This window comes from Eleutherodactylus coqui, chromosome 9, assembly GCF_035609145.1.
Source record: "Eleutherodactylus coqui strain aEleCoq1 chromosome 9, aEleCoq1.hap1, whole genome shotgun sequence".
Taxonomy (NCBI): Eukaryota; Metazoa; Chordata; class Amphibia; order Anura; family Eleutherodactylidae; genus Eleutherodactylus; species Eleutherodactylus coqui.
Window position 1 is genome coordinate 101,663,727 of NC_089845.1, and position 20,864 is coordinate 101,684,590.

General features: G+C 48.4%; 1 protein-coding gene across 17 annotated transcripts in view; it reads left to right on the top strand.

Moving 5' to 3' along the window:
- Positions 1 to 20,864, top strand: part of SCRIB (scribble planar cell polarity protein) — a 75,311-nt gene that overhangs the window by 24,199 nt on the left and 30,248 nt on the right. For 9 of the 17 annotated variants that reach the window (XM_066578205.1, XM_066578210.1, XM_066578212.1 and 6 more), the window contains exons 9-28: positions 97 to 215; positions 336 to 535; positions 627 to 793; positions 980 to 1,107; positions 1,200 to 1,319; positions 1,548 to 1,724; positions 1,845 to 2,168; positions 3,544 to 3,606; positions 9,049 to 9,138; positions 9,519 to 9,596; positions 10,945 to 11,268; positions 11,663 to 11,743; positions 14,268 to 14,528; positions 14,711 to 14,821; positions 15,663 to 15,839; positions 18,177 to 18,293; positions 18,406 to 18,594; positions 18,859 to 18,978; positions 19,056 to 19,109; positions 20,801 to 20,857. In XM_066578205.1, coding sequence (XP_066434302.1) covers positions 97 to 215; positions 336 to 535; positions 627 to 793; positions 980 to 1,107; positions 1,200 to 1,319; positions 1,548 to 1,724; positions 1,845 to 2,168; positions 3,544 to 3,606; positions 9,049 to 9,138; positions 9,519 to 9,596; positions 10,945 to 11,268; positions 11,663 to 11,743; positions 14,268 to 14,528; positions 14,711 to 14,821; positions 15,663 to 15,839; positions 18,177 to 18,293; positions 18,406 to 18,594; positions 18,859 to 18,978; positions 19,056 to 19,109; positions 20,801 to 20,857 — 2,957 coding nt within the window. The remainder of the gene's footprint in view (positions 1 to 96; positions 216 to 335; positions 536 to 626; positions 794 to 979; positions 1,108 to 1,199; positions 1,320 to 1,547; positions 1,725 to 1,844; positions 2,169 to 3,543; positions 3,607 to 9,048; positions 9,139 to 9,518; positions 9,597 to 10,944; positions 11,269 to 11,662; positions 11,744 to 14,267; positions 14,529 to 14,710; positions 14,822 to 15,662; positions 15,840 to 18,176; positions 18,294 to 18,405; positions 18,595 to 18,858; positions 18,979 to 19,055; positions 19,110 to 20,800; positions 20,858 to 20,864) is intronic. The other 8 variants (XM_066578207.1, XM_066578220.1, XM_066578213.1 and 5 more) reach the window with 6 other exon arrangements.

Here is a 20,864-nt window from a genome sequence, read left to right on the forward strand (position 1 = left end):
TCAGTGCCATGATGTGTATATCTGTATGGTGCTTCTCTCATACTCTTCCTCTGTACCTCCTCTCGTTTCTGTACACGTCTGTGATTGTTCCTGCAGGTCAGCTCAAACAACTGTCCATCCTGAAGGTCGATCAGAACCGACTGACCCAACTCACCGAGTCTATAGGGGACTGTGAGAACCTGAATGAGATCATCCTCACTGAGAACCTGCTAACAGTATGAAATGATTACCTAAGGGGGGGGGGCTGTGACTACTTGTCAGCAAAAATTTTCTTCTCTGTGCAGTGTGTATGTAGGTATATCCAGCTGGTTATCTCCGCTACTCTTCCTCTCTAGTATCTCCCGAAGTCCATCGGAAACCTCACAAAATTGACCAATCTGAATGTGGATCGTAACCGTCTCGCTTCTCTACCCGGTGAGATTGGTGGCTGCTCCAGTCTGAACATGCTGTGTCTGCGCGATAATCAGCTGACCTCCCTTCCACCGGAGCTGGCGAACGCCACCGAGCTGCATGTGCTGGATGTGGCGGGTAACAGGTTGGTGATAGACTGTGCGAGCGGTGACTGGGGGATGGGGGGGTATTCCCCCCACTGTTCTTCATAATCCTGCCTCTTGCGTCTTCCTCAGGCTACTGAATCTGCCCTTCGCGCTAACAAATCTGAACTTGAAGGCTCTGTGGTTAGCGGAGAACCAGTCGCAGCCGATGCTGAAGTTCCAGACTGAAGACGATGAGAAGACGGGAACCAAAGTCTTAACCTGCTACCTCCTGCCCCAGCAGCCGTCTCCGAGTATCGGTACTGTCATTATATATACTGCTCTTTCAGTTGTCCCTTTTTTTTTTTTCTTTTAGTTGGAGGAGCAGGGTCCCTGGCAGCATTTTAGGAGAGGGGTATCCTGACTTCTTGGGGGGTTTCAGATTGAGAGAGAAATAGTGGAAGGCTCCTGCAGATAAGGTTGTGACTTCTCCTGTCCTGTTTCAGAGTCTCCGCTGCAGAACAGTCTGGACGACAGCTGGATAGACAGGAATCTGAATCGCGTCAGTGTCATCCAATTCCAGGAAGAGCTTAAACCTGAGGATGAGGATGATGAGGCTGCGGCAGAGCGGCGGGTAAGAGAGGGCCTGTCAGCCTAGGAGGAGGGTGGCGCTGAATGTCTCCATATGAGAAGATGCTCACTCTTGTTTTTCTCTTGGTTTCTTAGGGTCTGCAGAGAAGAGCGACCCCGCACCCCAGTGAACTGAAAGTAATGAAGCGCGGGATCGAGGAACGACGCCATGAGGGATATTCTACGAAGCCGGACACTGTGTCCCCCAGTGATGAGGTGAGGAGCGGTGATGTGTGTTACACCAATGTGAGGGGGTAACGCCTAACTCATGGGCTGATGCTGTCCTGTCGATTGTGTCAGGGTGCTGTTTATAATGTTTCGTCACCTCCATTTTTAGAAGGGCGGGACATTGAACGGATTGTCCTGTAATGCACATGATCGCTTAGCGTGCCATTGGTCGGGCCTGTACACTAAGTCGGCTTCTCATATAATTCCTTGCTGTAGGATAAACGCCTCAGCGGCCTCTCCAGTCAGAGTGGTGATTCTCAGCGTAGCGGAAGCACAGTCTCTGCTGGTTACCAGGAGGATCAGCCGCCTCCAACGCAGGAAAGAGTGGAGGAGCGAGAGCCTGAAGAGGACGACGAGACGCCAGCGGATGAGATGGAGGTGGAATACGTGGAGGTACAACAGTATACATGATATATAATCATCCGGAATGAGCATGGCGCAGTGGAAGGAGCTTCTGTAACACTTGCATGTTCTTCATCTAACCACCTCTTCCTCCCCTGATGCTACGTCTAGCACACCGTGCACTTTGCTGAGGAGACGTTGGTGCACTGCGATGATGAAGATGACGACTTTGATGAAGACCGGGGGTCTCCAGGGAAAAAACGTCTAATCCGTAAGGACACCCCCCATTATAAGAAGCACTCCAAGATCACCAAGCTGCCGAACACTGAGGCCGTAGTGGCTCTACTTCAGGGACAGAGCCCCTTTGATGACGGTGATCACAAAGGTTTCTTCAGGTGCTCGCAGCAAACTGAAGATGAGGAGGAGACTGAGAAGGACTGGCCACAAGAGGAAAGCAGAGATGAGAGACATCACAGCTCCCAGCAGAATGTGAAGGTACCGGCACACCTGTGCACTACATGCCACCCCATCTGCACTTCTGCCTGTTTACTGCACAATAATTGCTTGTTTCTGGGCTGCAGTTTCCAAGACTAAAATTGTTCATTCCTTCACCATATGGGATGCAGACACAACCGCTGCAGCACTGAGGGCATCTGCTCCTTCACCAGTGTGGGGCACTAACATGGGGGGCATCTGCTCCTTCACCATTGTGGTTCATGGACACGGAGGGTGTCTGCTCCTTCACCATTGTGTGACACAGATAAGATGGGAGCGGGCACTGAGGGCATGTGCTCCTTCACCGCTGTGAGGCACAAACATGACAAGTGGGGCCATGGAGGGCGTCTGATCCTTTTTTCACCTCATTACTCCTCCTCATTCTCTTTATTAATGGCGCTGTGCCATACCGCAAGTGGAGATGAAGACTGGAGGAGGGGTAATGGGGGGTAATCGTTGGGGTGGTGGTTGTGTGGGGTGTATACCAGGAGCTCGTATATAATGAGTGTTTGGTAAGTAAAAAAGTGGAATGCCTAGGATTGGTGTGTTATATGTATATTCACTGGTGGTATATCACATGTCCTCCCTTTTATCTCCCAAACTGCCAATCTCCAGTTATGTGCCACCACCCAACACCTCCCAAACTGCATTTCTCTAGTCATGCGCTATTGCCCAGTATCTCCCAGACGTTACCTCTCCAATGTCATGTGCCACCACCCAACATCTCCTAGATTGCCCCCTCCTCCAATGTCATTTGCCACTGTCCAACGTCTCCCAGACTGCACCGGTCTTCTTATGTCATGTCCCACTGCCCAACATCTCCCAGACTGCCCCCTGTCCTCCAATGTCATGTGCTACTGCCCAACGTCTCCCAGACTGCCCTTTTCATGCCCTGCACCTAGTGTTGATTTGATGGTTGACTTCTTACTCCCAGGGACCACCTCTGTCCAATTATTCTGCAGCTTTGCAAATTTTCCACTTAACCGCGCCAATGCTGCCATGTCGTGACCTATGTGCAGCCTGCTGATACGATGAGGATTGAATGACAGCCATAGTGTCCTTATTCCTTTTCCTGTCTGCTCTTAAAGGGGACTTATACCTTCGCTGTCTGGTGGTCTCTCTTGGTGAGGCAACCTGGATGCTTTGTTGGTGTTGGTTCCCTTTAATTTAAGCTAATCCAATGCTGGGGTTCATCGTGTTGCTTTTTTGCTATTTGCTATGTTTTTCTATGTTGTCAGCCCGCAGAGGAGACGCCTCACAGGTGGGTTCATGGTGTTGGGTTGTTTCGTAAATTTTGCTCCACTAATCCGCATGCCTGTCTCTTTCTCCTTCTGTTTCCCTCCTTCATCTCTGTCCGCCGGATCCCCTCTAACAGGGTGTGTCGTTTGATCAAGTGAATAATCTTCTGATTGAGCCTGCTCGGATAGAGGAGGAAGAGGTGTGTACTCGCCTGTGCCCGACCCCTTCCCACTCCTGCACCAAATCAGTCAGCAAATCATGCACATCCCTCTCCCCGGCACCGTGTATTATGTCTGTCCTTACATCTCACCGGGTCCACGTGTGTCCTCATATGGTGGATGTGCTAGGATTGTGTGCTGTGCCTGTTGATGTTTTATTTGAAAAGTATGTGACATTGGGAAAAAAGCAGTGGTGACATTGCTGAGAATGCCGCCCATCTATGCACTAGAATGCAGCGGTAATTTCTAAAAAATTGCCAAAAGAAGAAAAAATGTCCTGATGTTTATACCCTTCCAAAAGAGAATTATATAAAATTATATACTTTTATTGACATATGTGCTCAAAACAAATAGACTTTAGGGCTGGATTCACACGAACGTATATCGGCTCGGTTTTCACGCTGAGCCGATATACGTCGTCCTCATCTGCAGGGGGGGGGGGGGAGGATGGAAGAGCCAGGAGCAGGAACTGAGCTCCCGTCCCCTCTCTGCCTCCTTTCTGCCCCTCTGCACTATTTGCAATGGGGAGAGGCGGGACGGAGTGGGGCTAATTATCGGCACTTGTCCCCGCCCCTGTTCCGCCTCCTTTCATTGCAAATAGTGCAGAGGGGGGCGGGAGCTCAGTTCCTGCTCCTGGCTCTTCCACCCCCCCCCCCCCCCCGCAGATGAGGACGATGTATATCGACTCGGCGTGAAAACCGAACCGATATACGTTCGTGTGAATCCAGCGTAAAATTGATGAATAGGTGGCTGAACTAAATCATTACGAAGTCCATAAATGAGCTAAATACATATTGCTAGGCAGGCTATGAGGGCAATTGTCTTTAGCAGCTAATATATTCACACAGCATGCAGTGTTTGGGGAAATGACGTAACTGTTTGCAACCAATAATGGGATGCACATGGCGTCAATTAAGAGGTGCTATATAAGCAGCCATAATATGATCTCCCAGTGAATTGCTATGCTGATTGTGCATAAATCACAGTTGTGATAGAAGCTAGCTATGTGAGAGAGATCTCTGTCAGACTACGAAGGACTGCCTCAATGCCTACCTATAATCATTTTTTGCATAGTTCAGCCGTCCCTAAATCTAATCTAAAAACGTAACACATGCGCTTCCTAGATTCAGGAATGGCTAAAGTAGGCAAAAAATTATTATAGGTAGGCATTGAGGCAGTCCTATGTAGTTTGACAGATACCTCTCTCACATCTTTAGCCTGTCACAACCAGGATTTATGAACAGTCAGCATAGCAATTCACTGGGAGATCATAATATGGCTGCTTAGATGGCACCTGTTTTAACTAACTCCATATGCATCCAATATTGGCTGCCAACAGTTATGTCATTTTCCCAAACACTGCATGCTGTATGAATATATTAGCGGCTAAAGACATTTGCCCTCACAGCCTGCTTTGCAATATACTGTATATTTAGTTCATTTATGGACTCCGTAAGGATTTAGTTAAGCCACCTATTTCTCAATTTTAAAGTGCGTTTGTCAGTTTTGTGCGCATATATGTCAATAAAGTATACAATTTTATATCATTCTCTTTTTGGAGGGTATAACCTTCAGGGTATTTTTTTTTTTGCCTTTTGGCATTTTTTTGGTAATTATGCTTGCTTAGGCAGGTATACCCTAGGGCTGTTCCCTTTTTATATACAGTTAGAATGCAGCGATGACATCACTGAGAATGAAGCCAGCGGGGACATTTGCTGAAAATGCAGCCGATCCGTAGGGTGGTCACAAGATCTAGGGGGAAACACATCTTTTGTTGTATCTTTGATGGAAAACCCTAAAAAATTGCTAATCACTGTAAAAATGAGATTTGTCAAAGTTTCAGCTCGATCGTGTAATGTTAAGACATGCCTCATCAACCTTAAAGTATTCTAAGGCCGCCTGCACACGGGCGGAAATCCCGCGGCGGGATTTCCGCCACTGAAAGCCTGCATAGGAGTGCATTACAATACGCACTCCTATGCAGACGGCCGCGGTTTGGTAGTGCGAAATGTCGCGCGGCAAACAAACCGCGGCAAGTCCTATTTCTGTGCGGGGCTCGCAGAGCCTCGCACAGAAACGTCACTCATCCGGCCGCCGGCTCCGGTCTGCGCATGCGCCGGCTGCCCAGCAGCCGGCACATGAAAGAGCCGGGGCCGCCGGGCGCGGGTGAGTACGCGCTCGTCTCTGCAGGCGCTCGGGTCGGGTCTCGCGGCGAGAATTCTCGCGGCGAGAATTCTCGCCGCCGGATCCGACCCGCTCGTCTGCAGGCGGCCTAAAACAAAAGGATAGGACAGCGCCTTGAAAAAAGACCAATTTGTGTTTGTTAAATAATAAAAACTATTTCCTGATATTGGATCGTGAGGAAGCAACTTTCGATTCTGGTGGAGGTGGATTTCGGAGTTAACAATTGTTTAGAGCCATCTCGGATCCTTGAGGGGGGAGGTTGACACTCCCCTCTCCTAAGTGAGTATACATCATCTATCCTGTGTGTTCGCAGCGCAGTTTTATTGTGATCGTTCTGTGAGTATTCTAAAACAGCTATTTTTTTAAAAAAAAGATAAGTGGGTTTTCCGCTATAAAATTTGAATGGTTTATCCTAAAAACGTGAAAAAAAAATCTCATGAAAAAAGTCGACTTTAAAAAAAAAAAGAAAAAAGTAAACCTTCACTATATACGTAATTAAATTTTTAACCATGCTTTCCTTGTTCATTGAATTCTTTGAAGTAAAAGTAATGTTTTGATATAAGTTCTTAAAATATTATACCTCTTGTTTTCCAGAGCTGTAAGTAATAATTGATTCAGACCCTTCGACTTGGTCCTCTACAGCAACAAGTGGTGTAAGTTCAAGGAAAGAAGGTTTTTCTGATTGGATATCTGTGCCATCCAATGGTTAAGTTTTATGCAGTTTGTTTTACAATCAACGCCAAGGTAAACTAGAGATTCAGCAGGCTCACAATCCAGGGAGTTTCCACTTTTTTGGCAGAAAGCGAAGATGCCAGCTAAACATTTGAAAGATCTTCTCGAGGAATGGAGAAAACCTGTAAAAATATGCAACCAGAAGCGTAAGTCAACCTCAGAGTAAGGCTGCCTGTCCACAGGCGTTTTTGTATTGCGTTCCCCGCGGCGATAATCTGGCCTCAGGGAACGCAGTACACGCTTTCCATAGCGTTGCTATAGGAAGCGCAGCCACCCCTGTCCACAAGCGGAGAATCATAGTGATTCTCCACTCGCAGGCGGCAAATCGCAGCAGGCTCACCGCGGAGATCCATCAGCTGGCTCCTGCTCCCGCAGCGGCGATCCAATGCGGGATATCGCAACGCCCGTGGACAGGAGCCCTAAGAAAGTGGAAACTTTTAAGTCAAGCCTTAATGACCCGTTTGATAGTGCACACCAGGATGCGCTGAAGAACACAAATGAAGACAGTGTTTGCTCCTTCAGGGACGTACAAGCTGCATGGGAGGAGTTGATATGAAAGGGACCTAATAGCTTCAACTTTCGTACTTTGAGCTTGACTTGCGCTTCTGTTTGCATTTTTTTTGCGGTTTTCTCCTCATGAATTTTTTCAGGCTTTCAAATGTTTGGTTGGCATCTTAGCTTTCTGCCAAAAAAGTAGAACTCCCTGGATTGTGAGCCTTGCAGCATCTCTGGTTTCTAGTTTAACTTGGCATTTATTGTAAAACAAACTGCCTAAAACTGGACCATTGGATGGCAGCTTACTGCCGGTAATTTGATAGGCCTTATATCCAATCAGAAAAATCTAGTCTTTCTGCTTCGAACTTACACCACTTCTAGCTGTAGAGGGCAAAGCCGAATGTCCTGAATTCATTATTACTTAAAGCTCTGGAAAAGAAAAAATATAATAGTGTAAAAAATATACATTTAAAGTAATTTCATTATGTTTATAGTGAATTTTTTAATTTTTTTAAAAGTATTTTTCAGGTGTTCCACGAAAAAGCCAAACATGTTCGATTTGTACTTTTGTCAAACAAGTTGTGGAGTGAAAACTGAAGCCAGAGACATTCTCTACAAAACTAAAAAATAACACGTTCCTAGGATAAACCGTTTACGTTTTATAGCGGGAAAAACTCAGATTTAAAAATTAAAAAACAGCTGTTTTAGAACACTTTAGGGCTGATGAGGCAGGTCTTGGCGTTATCCGATCGAGCTGAAACTTTGACAATCTACTTTTTACACAATTTGGCAACTTTTCAGGAGTTTTCGTCAAAGAAATTTAGACATAGCTTTCTTGCGACCACCCTACGAGTATCCAGTCACTAGAGAGCAGTGGTGACATTACTTCAGAATGCAGCCTATCCGTTCATTAGAGTGCAGCGCTGACCTCCACTGAGAATGCAGCCTATCCGTTCATTAGAGTGCAGCGCTGACCTCCACTGAGAATGCAGCCTATCCGTTCATTAGAGTGCAGCGCTGACCTCCACTGAGAATGCAGCCTATCCGTTCATTAGAGTGCAGCGCTGACTTCCACTGAGAATGCAGCCTATCCGTTCATTAGAGTGCAGCGCTGACCTCACTGAGAATGCAGCCTATCCGTTCATTAGAGTGCAGCGCTGACCTCACTGAAAATGCAGCCTATCCGTTCATTAGAGTGCAGCGCTGACCTCCCTGAGAATGCAGCCTATCCGTTCATTAGAGTGCGGCGCTGCCCTCACTGAGAATGCAGCCTATCCGTTCATTAGAGTGCGGCGCTGACCTCACTGAGAATGCAGCCTATCCGTTCATTAGAGTGCGGCGCTGACCTCACTGAGAATGCAGCCTATCCGTTCATTAGAGTGCAGCGCTGACCTCACTGAGAATGCAGCCTATCCGTTCATTAGAGTGCAGCGCTGACAGCACTGAGAATGCAGCCTGCCTTTTCACTAGAGGGCAGCGGTGCCGTTTGCTGCAGATCAGATCCGTGTCAGCAGTTTAGTGGGAGAGTAGTTTGCAGATTGTGTTATGTTTAAATTAGGGCTGATGTGATTACTCTGCTTTGTCTGGCCAGTCTTCATGTGACACTGATTGCTTTCTATTGATCCGGAGTGGCTTCATGTCTATTTCTCAAGTCACATCCAGAGCTGCAAATTCTGTGCTTTCTTGTGTGTCAGGCTCTGGAACTACACATCTCACTACTGCCCCCTGCTGTGTCACTATTATATTAGACATGATGTAACAGCAGAATTGTGGATGCAGCTCTGGATGTGACTGGAGTGATATGACCCAGGATCAGATGAGCAGTTTTTCAGTGTTATATATAGGGTGCACAGGATGTCGGCGATCTCCCTGATTCTTGCGGTGCTGCTTGCGGTCCTGCCGGTGTATTGCTTGGGGGTTTTATCTGCTCATTTTCGGGGTGTAGTGTTGGTTTTCATCCTTCACTCTACCATCTTCTTACCCCAGTAATGGGCTCTGTCTTCTGCTTCCAGCTTACACTCACCATCCTGCGGCAGACAGGGGGTCTGGGCATCAGCATTGCAGGGGGCAAAGGGTCCACCCCTTACAAGGGAGATGATGAGGTGAGTAGGGGGGTGCATGAGAGGTGGTGGGGTCATTATTATATCACATCAGGTGCCATCCAGAAACCTAGAACGGAGTATGCTGTGGCTGCAGCTCCAATTAGCAGCAGGTTACTGTAGCTTCATTGCCTTGGAGTCACCCATATTGTGCATTATGTGAACGCCCATTACCTAGGTTGTGAGGCTGCTCACGTAGTGCCATCTTGTGGTCCAGGTAGACCCTTTCTCCCCTCCCCATGGGTGGTGAGCGGCTCTCCTTATATCCCCCCTCTTGGGTGGTCAGGGGCTCTCTTTATGTCCCTCTTCTCTCAGTGCGGCCTGATGTGACTTTGTGGGACTCCGTTTGGGGCGGCTCTGACTCTGCACCCATTTACCTACAGGGGATTTTCATCTCACGAGTGGCCGAAGAGGGGCCCGCGGCTCGTGCTGGTGTGAGAGTGGGGGACAAGCTCCTAGAGGTGAGTGATGAGCCTGAAGGGGGCTTGTCGGGGAGACTAGAGGGGGACATGGGCTTGACAGGAGGACTAAGCGGGAACTGCTAAGAATTGAGAACTGCATACAGCTTATCGGTTTGACTCTATATAAATGCTTCTCTCTGCTGCCTGTCATTGAAGAGCATTTCTCAGGTTACATTGTCATAGAACATTACTGGTGTGGACACCTCTGGGGACATTATTTCATTAAATACATGTACTTTGGCTAAAATAATATGTTTGGGTTTTATTAAATGTTTCGCAGTGCTTGTCTTTTACAGCTTCTGTGTATCACGATGTATAACCAGATCCGCAATGCTGATTAGCAGATACATCAGAGAAATGTGTGGGTTATAAATCTGCTTAAATGATTGTTTAGGGGAGAGAGAAGGGCTGGAGACTGAGCCGTCAGAGAAAAGAGGGGGGGGGGCTGGAGATCAAGCTCAGAAAAGGGGAAACGGAGGGCCTTGAGACCGAGATCTCAGGAGAGAGAGAAGGGCTGGAGACTGCGCGGTCAGAGGAAAGAGGGAGGGCCTGGAGATCAAGCTGAGAAAAGGGGAAACGGAGGGCCTTGAGACCGAGATCTCAGGAGAGAGAGAAGGGCTGGAGACTGCGCTGTCAGAGGAAAGAGGGAGGGCCTGGAGATCAAGCTCAAAAGAGGGGAAACGGAGGGCCTTGAGACCGAGATCTCAGGAGAGAGAGAGAGAAGGGCTGGAGACTGCGCGGTCAGAGGAGGGGGAGGGCCTGAAGACTGAGCTTGCAGGCGGGCCTGGATACTAAGGTTCAGAAGGGAGAGCACCTGCAGACCAAGCCATCAGATGTGCTCTCTGATAAATTTGCTTCAGGGTGGCTTTCTGCGGCTCGTGATATACAGTGATACACAGAAGCTGCAGAAGACAAACAGCAGAATATATAAAAATGAATTCCAACCAAAAATACATGTATGCAAGAAAAATGCCCCCAAATTAGTCTATAGTATCTAAGGAACTTCAGAAATCCTTATACTCCAGTCACATCCAGAGCTGCAGTCACAATTCTTCTATGCACCAGAACACTGGTCCCTTCGATTATGCCATTTATGGGTTGCGATTTCCGCCTATGAAAAGCTGACAGATACTTATTGGCGGGCTTTGGGTAAGCTGTGGTTAGAGAGGGTTTGATCTGGAACCAGCTGCCATCATATATGAAAGCTTCAGGTAGAGATGAGGTTCTGCTACTTGACAGCCAAAAGCATTCGATGGAATTGTGAATGCAGCTCTGGATGGGACTGGAGTATTCAACATGATGTCATAGTAGATTTGTGACTGCGGCGCACTGCCTGTACCTTTTACAGGTGAACGGAGTGGACCTTCACAACGCTGAGCATCATATGGCGGTGGAGGCGCTACGGAGCTCCGGGAGTTCGGTCTCTATGACTGTGCTGAGGGAGCGGATGGTGGAACCTGAGAACCCGATCACAGTGACGCCTTTACGCCCCGAGGACGATTATAATCCTCGGGAGAAACGCGTTATCGTTCCTTATCCGGAGGAAGAGGAGGAACAGCCTCAGCGCAGCCGCAACCAGCGGATCTCCACCTGTCTGATGCGAAATGATAAAGGCTTGGGGTTCAGCATAGCCGGGGGCGTTGGCAGCACCCCATACCGCGTAGGAGACACTGTAAGTATATAACCCATATGACAGGCACCAGGATGTTGCTGGTGGTGCAGTTGGAGCAGACCTTATATTCTCAGTGCATGTATCAGGTCTGTGTCCACCACTGGTCGGTCAGTAATGCAGGTGGAGCAGACCTTATATTATTTCCTGAGGCTTCTTTCTACCCCTGATTCTCGCATTACTCTCATAGAACTTATTAGTCTATGGTGGGCGTGTCCAGGGGGGCTGAAAATAGCCGCGACCTGTTATGTGACACCCGCACGCTCTTCTGAGACCTGGAATCAGAGTATTTTGGGAAAGCTGATGAGCGTGGCTCCGTCCAGTCTGCGGGGGCTCAGTATCTGTCGGTATACCCCTAACATGCCACCCATAATGTGACATATTCCTTATATTCCAGGGTATTTTCATCTCAAGGATCGCAGAGGGCGGAGCCGCGCACCGAGACGGAGCCCTCAGAGTTGGTGACCACGTCTTGTCAGTAAGTAGCCCAGTTACTGTGCCGAGCCTTGGGCAAAAGTTAATGTTCGTGCTGGTTACAGCGGCAGTCACGCTGCAGCCCCCTGTAACCCAGCCGCTCTGAAAATAGAGTGTGACAGCACATTGTACCAACCTCCCTGCAGCGGGCATTGGCGAACGGATGTCTGTTAGAGGGCACTGGGATCTTGTCTTATATAAACCCAATGTCTTCTGTGTCTGCTCAGATCAGACGCTGCCCTGCAAGTCGAGGAACCGATAGTAAGTATATCGGGACTGTGTTCTCTGTTCAGTGCAGGTGGAGCAGATGTTGTATTATCCTTATGTCATCTCTACAATCTCTGGTCAGTGCAGATGGAGAAATCTTGTATTCTCTATACACAGTGACTTTGCAATCAGGTCAACGCAGGTGGAGCAGACCTTTTATGATCCATATACTTTTTTAGCTGTGTAATCTTATCGGTGCAGGTGGAGCAGACGTGCACTTCTGTTGAAGGGCTTTGTCCTCTGATCTCTTCCATTTGTAGCTACAGCAGGTGTTTGGTCAGCGCAGCTTGAGCAATCCTTATGTTCTCTTTAGGTGTAAGACCAGTCGGTAGTACAGGTGCAGTAGTTTTCTGTAGATCTGAGAGCAGTCAGTAGTGCAGGTGGAGCAGTCCTCGTGTTCCCTGTAGATGTGAGAGCGGTCAGTAGCGCAGTCCTCGCGTTCCCTATCGATGTGAGAGCTGTCAGTAGTGCAGTTGGAGCAGTCCTCGTGTTCTCTGTAGATGTGAGAGCTGTCAGTAGTGCAGGTGGAGCAGTCCTTGTGTTCTCTGTAGATGTGAGAGCTGTCAGTAGTGCAGGTGGAGCAGTCCTCACAGATCTGAAAGCTGTCAGTAGTGCAGAATGAGTTGTCCTCGTGTTCCCTGTAGATGAGAGCGGTCAGTAGCACAGGTGGAGCAGTCCTTGTGTTCTCTGTAGATGTGAGAGCTGTCAGTAGCGCAGGTGGAGCAGTCCTTGTGTTCTCTGTAGATGTGAGAGCTGTCAGTAGTGCAGGTGGAGCAGTCCTTGTGTTCTCTGTAGATGTGAGAGCTGTCAGTAGTGCAGGTGGAGCAGTCCTCGCATTCCCTATCTATGTAAGAGCTTTCAGTAGTGCAGTTGGAGCAGTCCTCGTGTTCTCTGTAGATGTGAGAGCTGTCAGTAGTGCAGGTGGAGCAGTCCTCGTGTTCTCTGTAGATGTGAGAGCTGTCAGTAGTGCAGGTGGAGCAGTCCTCGTGTTCTCTGTAGATGTGAGAGCTGTCAGTAGCGCAGGTGGAGCAGTCCTTGTGTTCTCTGTAGATGTGAGAGCTGTCAGTAGTGCAGGTGGAGCAGTCCTCGTGTTCTCTGTAGATGTGAGAGCTGTCAGTAGTGCAGGTGGAGCAGTCCTCGTGTTCTCTGTAGATGTGAGAGCTATCAGTAGTGCAGGTGGAGCAGTCCTCGTGTTCTCTGTAGATGTGAGAGCTATCAGTAGTGCAGGTGGAGCAGTCCTCGTGTTCTCTATAGATGTGGGAGCTGTCAGCGCAGGTGGAGCAGTCCTCATGTTCTCTGTAGATGTAAGAGCTGTCAGTAGTGCAGGTGGAGCAGTCCTCGCATTCCCTATCTATGTAAGAGCTGTCAGTAGTGCAGGTGGAGCAGTCCTCGTGTTCTCTGTAGATGTGAGAGCTGTCAGTAGTGCAGGTGGAGCAGTCCTCGCATTCCCTATCGATGTGAAAGCTGTCAGTAGTGCAGGTGGAGCAGTCCTCGTGTTCTCTGTAGATGTGAGAGCTGTCAGTAGTGCAGGTGGAGCAGTCCTTGTGTTCTCTGTAGATGTGAGAGCTGTCAGTAGCGCAGGTGGAGCAGTCCTTGTGTTCTCTGTAGATGTGAGAGCTGTCAGTAGTGCAGGTGGAGCAGTCCTCGTGTTCTCTTTAGATGTGAGAGCTGTCAGTAGTGCAGTTGGAGCAGTCCTCGTGTTCTCTGTCGATGTGAGAGCTGTCAGTAGTGCAGGTGGAGCAGTCCTCGTGTTCTCTGTCGATGTGAGAGCTGTCAGTAGTGCAGGTGGAGCAGTCCTCGTGTTCCCTGTAGATGTGAGAGCGGTCAGTAGCGCAGGCGGAGCAGTCCTCGTGTTCTCTGCTCCCGCTTCAATGTCCAGTTTATTAACTTGCTAACAGACTCTTCCTTTTCCCAGCTTGTCCTGTGTATCTCTTCTTCCCCTGTACCCCTCTGGCCGGCTCTCTCTACTGGTGGTGGGGACCTCTGTCCTTTATTTTTGCCGCCTTGGTAAGAGCGTATACTGCCTCGTCAGAGCTGACCTCTGCATGTTTTGGCCCCAGCTCTTGTGCAGAGCTTGTTCTGACTGATGACCATTATCCTGTCCTTGGGACATCCTGTAGGAGCTGAGACCTTGACTTTCAGACATGTACGCCCCCTCCCTTCCCATACTGACTGCCCCCCTGCCCACCTTACACTAGTTTTTGGGTAGGTGAATTTGTCGGTTTGTACTGCTGACTTTATGGCTCTGCACATTCTTCCAGATCAATGGGGTAGACATGACAGAAGCCAGGCATGATCAGGCAGTAGCCCTGCTTACCAGCACTTCCCCCACCATCACTCTGGTGGTGGAGAGAGAGCCCCCCCAACCAGCGGCCGGGACAGACCCGAGATCATCACCTTCCCTGCACAGAGCTCGGCCGCGCTCGCCGCCGCCCCCTACAGAGACTGAGAATGGAGAAGCTGAGGAGGACAGCGGATCGCTGCGGAATCACAGTGCTATCGAAGACGAGTATCCCATTGAGGTGAGGCACTGGTGGGTCCTCACATACAGTATAGAGGAGAGAGGAGAAAGTTAGGCCAATACTAATCTAGCATTTATCAAAACCCCTTTAATGAAATGCCCTCGCCCTCGATGATTGACCAGATTTGGGGTTTAGATGGAGGATTGCTGTGAGTTGGTATTGACGTGTTCATCCTTTATTAGGAGATGTGTCTGGTGAAGTCTGGGGGTCCCCTCGGCCTCAGCATAGTGGGGGGCAGCGACCATTCCAGCCATCCCTTTGGAATCTATGAACCTGGAGTCTTCATCTCGAAGGTGAGTGATGTCGTCTTGCTCCAAGGGCGAAGAAGGAGCAACATAGGTTGTTCTTTGTATAAAGTTCTCCCAGACTTTCTCTATCATTTCTTCAGTTTTCACAATCTCTGCTTGCTGTCATTCAATAGAATCATCTGTTCACACAACAGGGCTTGTCACAGCCATCATAGCTGTACTCCAGTGTCCATCACGTGACCAAGAGCAAAGAATGGAGGGTCTTATTCAATGACAGGAAGCAGAAATTTTGAAAACATGAGAAATTGATACAGAAAGTGTTCTAGAATATGCAATAATCAGTTTGTGCCTGCTGATATCTATTATGTTACATTGTGTCATGCTCAGCTATAAACGTGAAGGAGGTAATTTATTAAGATCGGCATTTTAAACGCCGACCTTTAATCTGATTTCCCCCGGCGCATGGCCCATCATGTATTGCGCACATCTCAGATCCTGGCAAAGATTTCTGGAATAATTTGCACTAGATTCTGGTGTAAATTATGCATCTGTTCATCTGAATGACCACGCCCCCTCCTGACAAGCCACACCCACTATTCAAAGAAAATAGGTGAGGGCGGCATAGAAAGCAGAAACTCACATCTTTTGTGCAAAACTTGACTTTTTTTACACCAGAAATTGGCATTAAAAGCTTTCACGAATGTTCCCCAGTATTACATCACATGACTTTATATGGCAGGATATTATAATGTCTTTACTAGGTTATATTATGTTACCTCATAGTGAAGGTTATTTGGAATTGGTTAGTATTATTGCGTTACATTGTATCATGCTATAGGTTTATTACATCGCCCTCGTCTTCCTTGCTGTTTCCCATCTCCTGCAGGTGATCCATCGCGGGGTAGCTGCGCGCAGTGGTCTCAGGGTGGGAGACCGGATTTTAGAAGCAGCGGGGATTGATCTAAGGCATGCCACCCACCAGGAAGCTGTGAAAGCCCTTCTGTGCCCTGCTCCAGAGCTCCACCTAATTGTTAGGAGAGACCCTCCTCCCCCTGGCATGCAGGTACGTTGTTGCCAATTTACCTGCTCCTTTTAAAAGTGAGTGACTTTACTTGGCTCTGCATGTAGGCTGTATACCTGGAGAGCTGCAGTCACAACATCTCTTCTACTACTCTGTCACATCCAGAGCTGCATACATAATTCTCACTTACGACCTGAGCTACAATCACAATTCCCTTGTTAGTTCTTTTCGTACAGTATTTACACGGGCTAGAAAACACGTGAGTTCCGTGCGACTGCGAGGCACACAGAACTCGCGTTTTGTAATGACCGATTATTTACAATGGGGTCATTTACATGGGGGATTTTTCACTTGCACCAATGCTGAGATTTTTCGATCTCGCACTGTCCTATATGATCTCCCATTATTTTCTATGTAAAAAAATTTATATATATATCTCGCATTGTACTCGCATGTGATATTTTTCATGTGAGTGGGATGTGATTTTTATTTTCCTATTGAAGCAGCATGCAATTTCACATGTTTGACAGATGTGTGTGAGTATCGCATGTGCAGTGTATTTTTCTCGTAAAACACATCCCAATTGTAAGTTTACACATGCAATATCAGTCAGTTTCTCAGACCAAAAATTCGTTTGTCCATGTAAATGCAGCCAAAGGCCGCCTGCAGACGAGTGGGTCGGATCCGGCGGCGAGAATTCTCGCCGCGGGACCCGACCCGAGCGCCTGCAGGGACGAGCGTGTACTCACCCACACCGGCGGCCCCGGCTCTTTCATGTGCCGGCTGCCAGCGTATGCGCAGACCGGAGCCGCCGGCTGCGTGAGTGACGTTTCTCTCTGCGAGCCCCGCACAAAAATAGGACATGCCGCGGTTTGTTTGCCGCGCGAGATTTCGCGCAGCCAAACCGCGGCCGTCTGCATAGGATTGCGTTTGTTAACGCAATCCTATGCAGGCTTTGAGCGGCGGAAATCCCGCCGTGGGATTTCCGCCCGTGTGCAGGCGGCCTTATACTCCATTTGTATCCAGAGCTGCAATCATAGATCTCCTATTACTTCATTTCTTATACTCCAGTCACGTCCAGAGCTGCCGTCATAATTCTTGTTACGTTATCTCTTACTCACCGGTCATTGAAAATCACTGCATCTTCCACAATGCACTGGGGTAATGCTTAAGTGTTTTTTCTGCAAATGTGTTGGTGCTGTCTTTTTCTTTAGTATTTGTAGTTTAACTTCATGTTTCAGCTAGAATAATATTAAAATGCAGCTTTGGATGTGACTGGAGCATTAGACCTAATGGAATGGCTGCTTAAAGGGGTTTTCCAGGAAAATACTATTGATGACCTATCATCAGGATAGGTCATCAATAGTTGATCGGCCGGGGTCTGTCACTCGGGACCCCGACCGATCAGCTGAGCAGACGCATGCTGTCAGTGCTGTAAATACCGAGGTCAGAGAGGAGCCGGGAGCTGTGCCTGCAGTTGCAAGCACAGACAATCACACAGAGGTCAGCGTGGAGGCTTCCGCTCCGACCTCTGTGTATTTGCAGCGTTGACAGCATGCACCTGCTCAGCTGATCGGTCGGGGTCCTGAGCATCGGGCCCTGGCCGATGAACTATTGATAACCTATCCTGATGATAGGTCATCGATTAGTATTTCCCTGGAAAACCTCTTTTAGATGCAAGTATTGTCAGTACAGCTCTGGATATGACTCGAGGATAAGACATGTGTAATCCGTGTTATATGTAGCTTATCTGTCATTTCCCAGCAGAAAGGATAAATATTCGTCCTGTGACCACATAGCTCAGTTCAGACACCAACCAGCTGCTGGGGGCACTGAGGTCACGAGGGGAATGTCTGACACCACAAATGGTGCATGAGCAATCAAGCAGCAGGTTCTGCTTGGAGTCATGTAGAGCGTCGATCATGAAGACCTGAGGAGGGGACGGCGTGTGGCGCAGAAAGGGGGATTACAAGACACAGAAAATACTGTGCCTATATCATGTCTTAGTGGTAGTCACAGCCCTGCCCCCCTGGTAGTGACATCACTGATATAATTCAATGAGATTTAGACCTAAATTCCACACACCATATGCTACAGTAACAGCTATTCATCTATTAATGCTGGCTACCAGCCCCTATATAATGTCTGAGAGGTAGTCACAGCTCCGCCCCCTGGGTGATGACCTTACCAATAGAAAACCTTGTACTACAGTAACAGCTATTTCTCTATTACTGCTGACAACCAGGCTGTCATGTCTTGACAGGTAGTCATCGCCCCACCCCACCCCCTTTAATTATAGCTGTACTTGGCATATGTTTCCTGTTTTTGTGTGACGGGGGTTTCTGCTCCTCTCCCAAGTTCTGACTCTGTTTTCTTTAGGAAATCTGCATCGTGAAGGCTCCTGGCGAAAAACTCGGAATCAGCATTCGAGGCGGAGCCAAGGGTCACCCCGGGAACCCGCTGGATCCAACTGATGAGGGCGTCTTCATCTCTAAGGTGAGAGTCACTGCTGGGCTTCGGACAAGTCTCATATATCACATATATTTGGTGCTATTTTAATGCTTTGTCAGCGGTCTATAGATGTAACCACGGATCTTGTCTCCTCCAGGTGAGCTCCTCAGGGGCAGCAGCTCGTGACGGACGGCTAAAGGTTGGCATGCGGATCCTGGAGGTGAATCAGCAGAGCTTGCTGGGGATGACGCACACGGAGGCGGTGCAGGCACTGCGCGGGGTCGGGGACACGCTCATCATTCTTGTCTGTGACGGGTTCGATCCAGTGTGCACTAACTCTATAGAGGTACAAAACCAATGACTCCCCACATCCTACACATCGCACATTAGGGGTGGGTAACCAGCAGAATGCTCCCCAGGATTGTGGGAGTGTTAACCCCTTAGATGCCTTCCCAGAACAGCTACACAATAAAAACCTTTCTCTTGAATTAGAATTCCACTTTAAGTCTTATCCCCCCATGATCTGTGCAGTACATGCCATCTCTGTGGTCACCAGCATCATGACCCCTGCAGTCTATTCTGTTCTGATTGGTTCTGTCTTTACCTCCAGGCGTCTCCAGGTGTGATCGCCAATCCATTCGCTGCTGGTCTTGTAAGGAAAAACAGCATGGAAAGCATCTCCTCCATAGACAGAGATATGAGCCCGGAAGAGATGGAGCGGCTGCAGAAGGTATGAAGCTGACGTGCAGACAGAGGCGCTGCTGTGCTCTCCCAGGCCGGCGCTGACTCTTTCCTCTTCTCTGGCAGGAGGTAGACTTGGGTCGGGAGGTGAAGTGGGAGAGAGATGACATGGAAAAAGTGGTGAGAAACCATCCATCCGCCTCATCCCCATCACTGCTCCGTGCATACAGCGCTCACCATCCCCGCGGCCCAGCGTCCACCTCCCGGGGTCACAACCCAGGGATATTTGTCACAGTGCAAATTGACCTGTACACCTTTAGGTTATCCGTTCTGTCGCAGTATACAGAGGTGTAGGAAATGCTTTACTTTCCCTGATCTTAAGTTACATGTCATGCTCCAGTCACATACAGAGCTGCAGTCTCAGTTCTGCTATTACATCATGTCCTATACTCCACTCGCATCCACATCTAAAGTCACCGTTCTGCTTTTACATCATGTGCTACGCTCGGTCACAATTCAGCTACCACATCATATCTTATATTTCTGGTTCTGGCACATCATGACTTATACTCCAGTCCTATCCAGAACTGCATTCACAGTTCTGGCACATCGTGACTTATACAACACTCACATCCAGAGCTGTAGTCCTTCTGTGATGACGTGACTTATGTCTAGTCACATCCAGAGCTGCACTCACAATTTTGTTACATCATGTCTTATACTTGCATCCAGAGCTGTAATCGTTCTGCTGTAGCATCATGTCCTGTATCTCTTGTCACATCCAGAGCTGCAGTCATTATTCTGCTCTTACATTGTGTTGTGCTCCAGTCACATCCAAAGCAGTACTAATAATTCTGCTTGTCTTATACTCCTGTCATATCCATAGATGTACTCAGTTCTGTTATATCATGTCTTATACTCCAATCACATCCAGAGCCGCATCCACATTTTTATTATGTCTTCTAGACCACTCACATCATGTCTTATTCTGTAGTCACATCTAGAGTTGAAGTCTATTCTGCTGTTACATCATAACTTATACCTTAGTCCCCTTCAGAGCAGCAATCACTGCTGGCTGCACCTCGAAATGTGTCGGTACTGACTTGACAAACTTGCTCTCACCAGCACAGAACAATACATTGAACCAGCAGGAAGATAACAAGAAATAGGGGGAAATTGCAAACGTAGCTTTGGATGTGACTGGAGTAGACGACCAATTATAGCTTGGGATCAGTGAAGGATACATGCTGTAGATTATCTGACCAGAGGTGGCGCTCTGCTCCTGACTCGTTTCGCCTCCATTAATACCTGCATGGCATCTCACATTTTCCATTATGTTTGAAGCGTTTTGTGGTCCAGAAAGCTGATTATGTAAAGTAGCTGAGGGGTGGAGTTACATTTAAAGGGGAATCCATCCAAGCTGCATCTTCTGACATTGACGTAATGTAAAAGAACTGCTCTCTAAAGACTCCTGTCATTGGGGACCATCCGGCAATGACCCATCCAACACCGTATGGTATGAGGCTGACTCATTTTCAGCGTCTTAATCAGGAACCTGCTAATGGCTCTGAAATGTGTTGTGCAATGGCAGCTCTTTAGCTGCTCATTGATGCCACCAATGTATGGCAAAAGTTCCGTTCTGGTAGAGCCCCCCCCCCCTCCCCCCTCTACCTTCTCATGCGCTCCACCACCCCAGACCCACCTGCTTCCTGCATTTCTGTTCCTTCCATCCTCACGCTTCCCCTCCATCTTCCCCATTACCAGACGCTCCTCCTTGTTCCTTTCCTTCCTGACTGCTTTTCTCTCCATCTTGTCCCTCCTTGTGCACGGCTCCGGCACCTGCTTATTCTGACTGTCCTGTCTCTGTGAAGGAGAAAATGCGTAAAGAACGGGAGGAGGCTACAAGGCTCCTCGAGGAAGAGGCCAAGGTGAGAA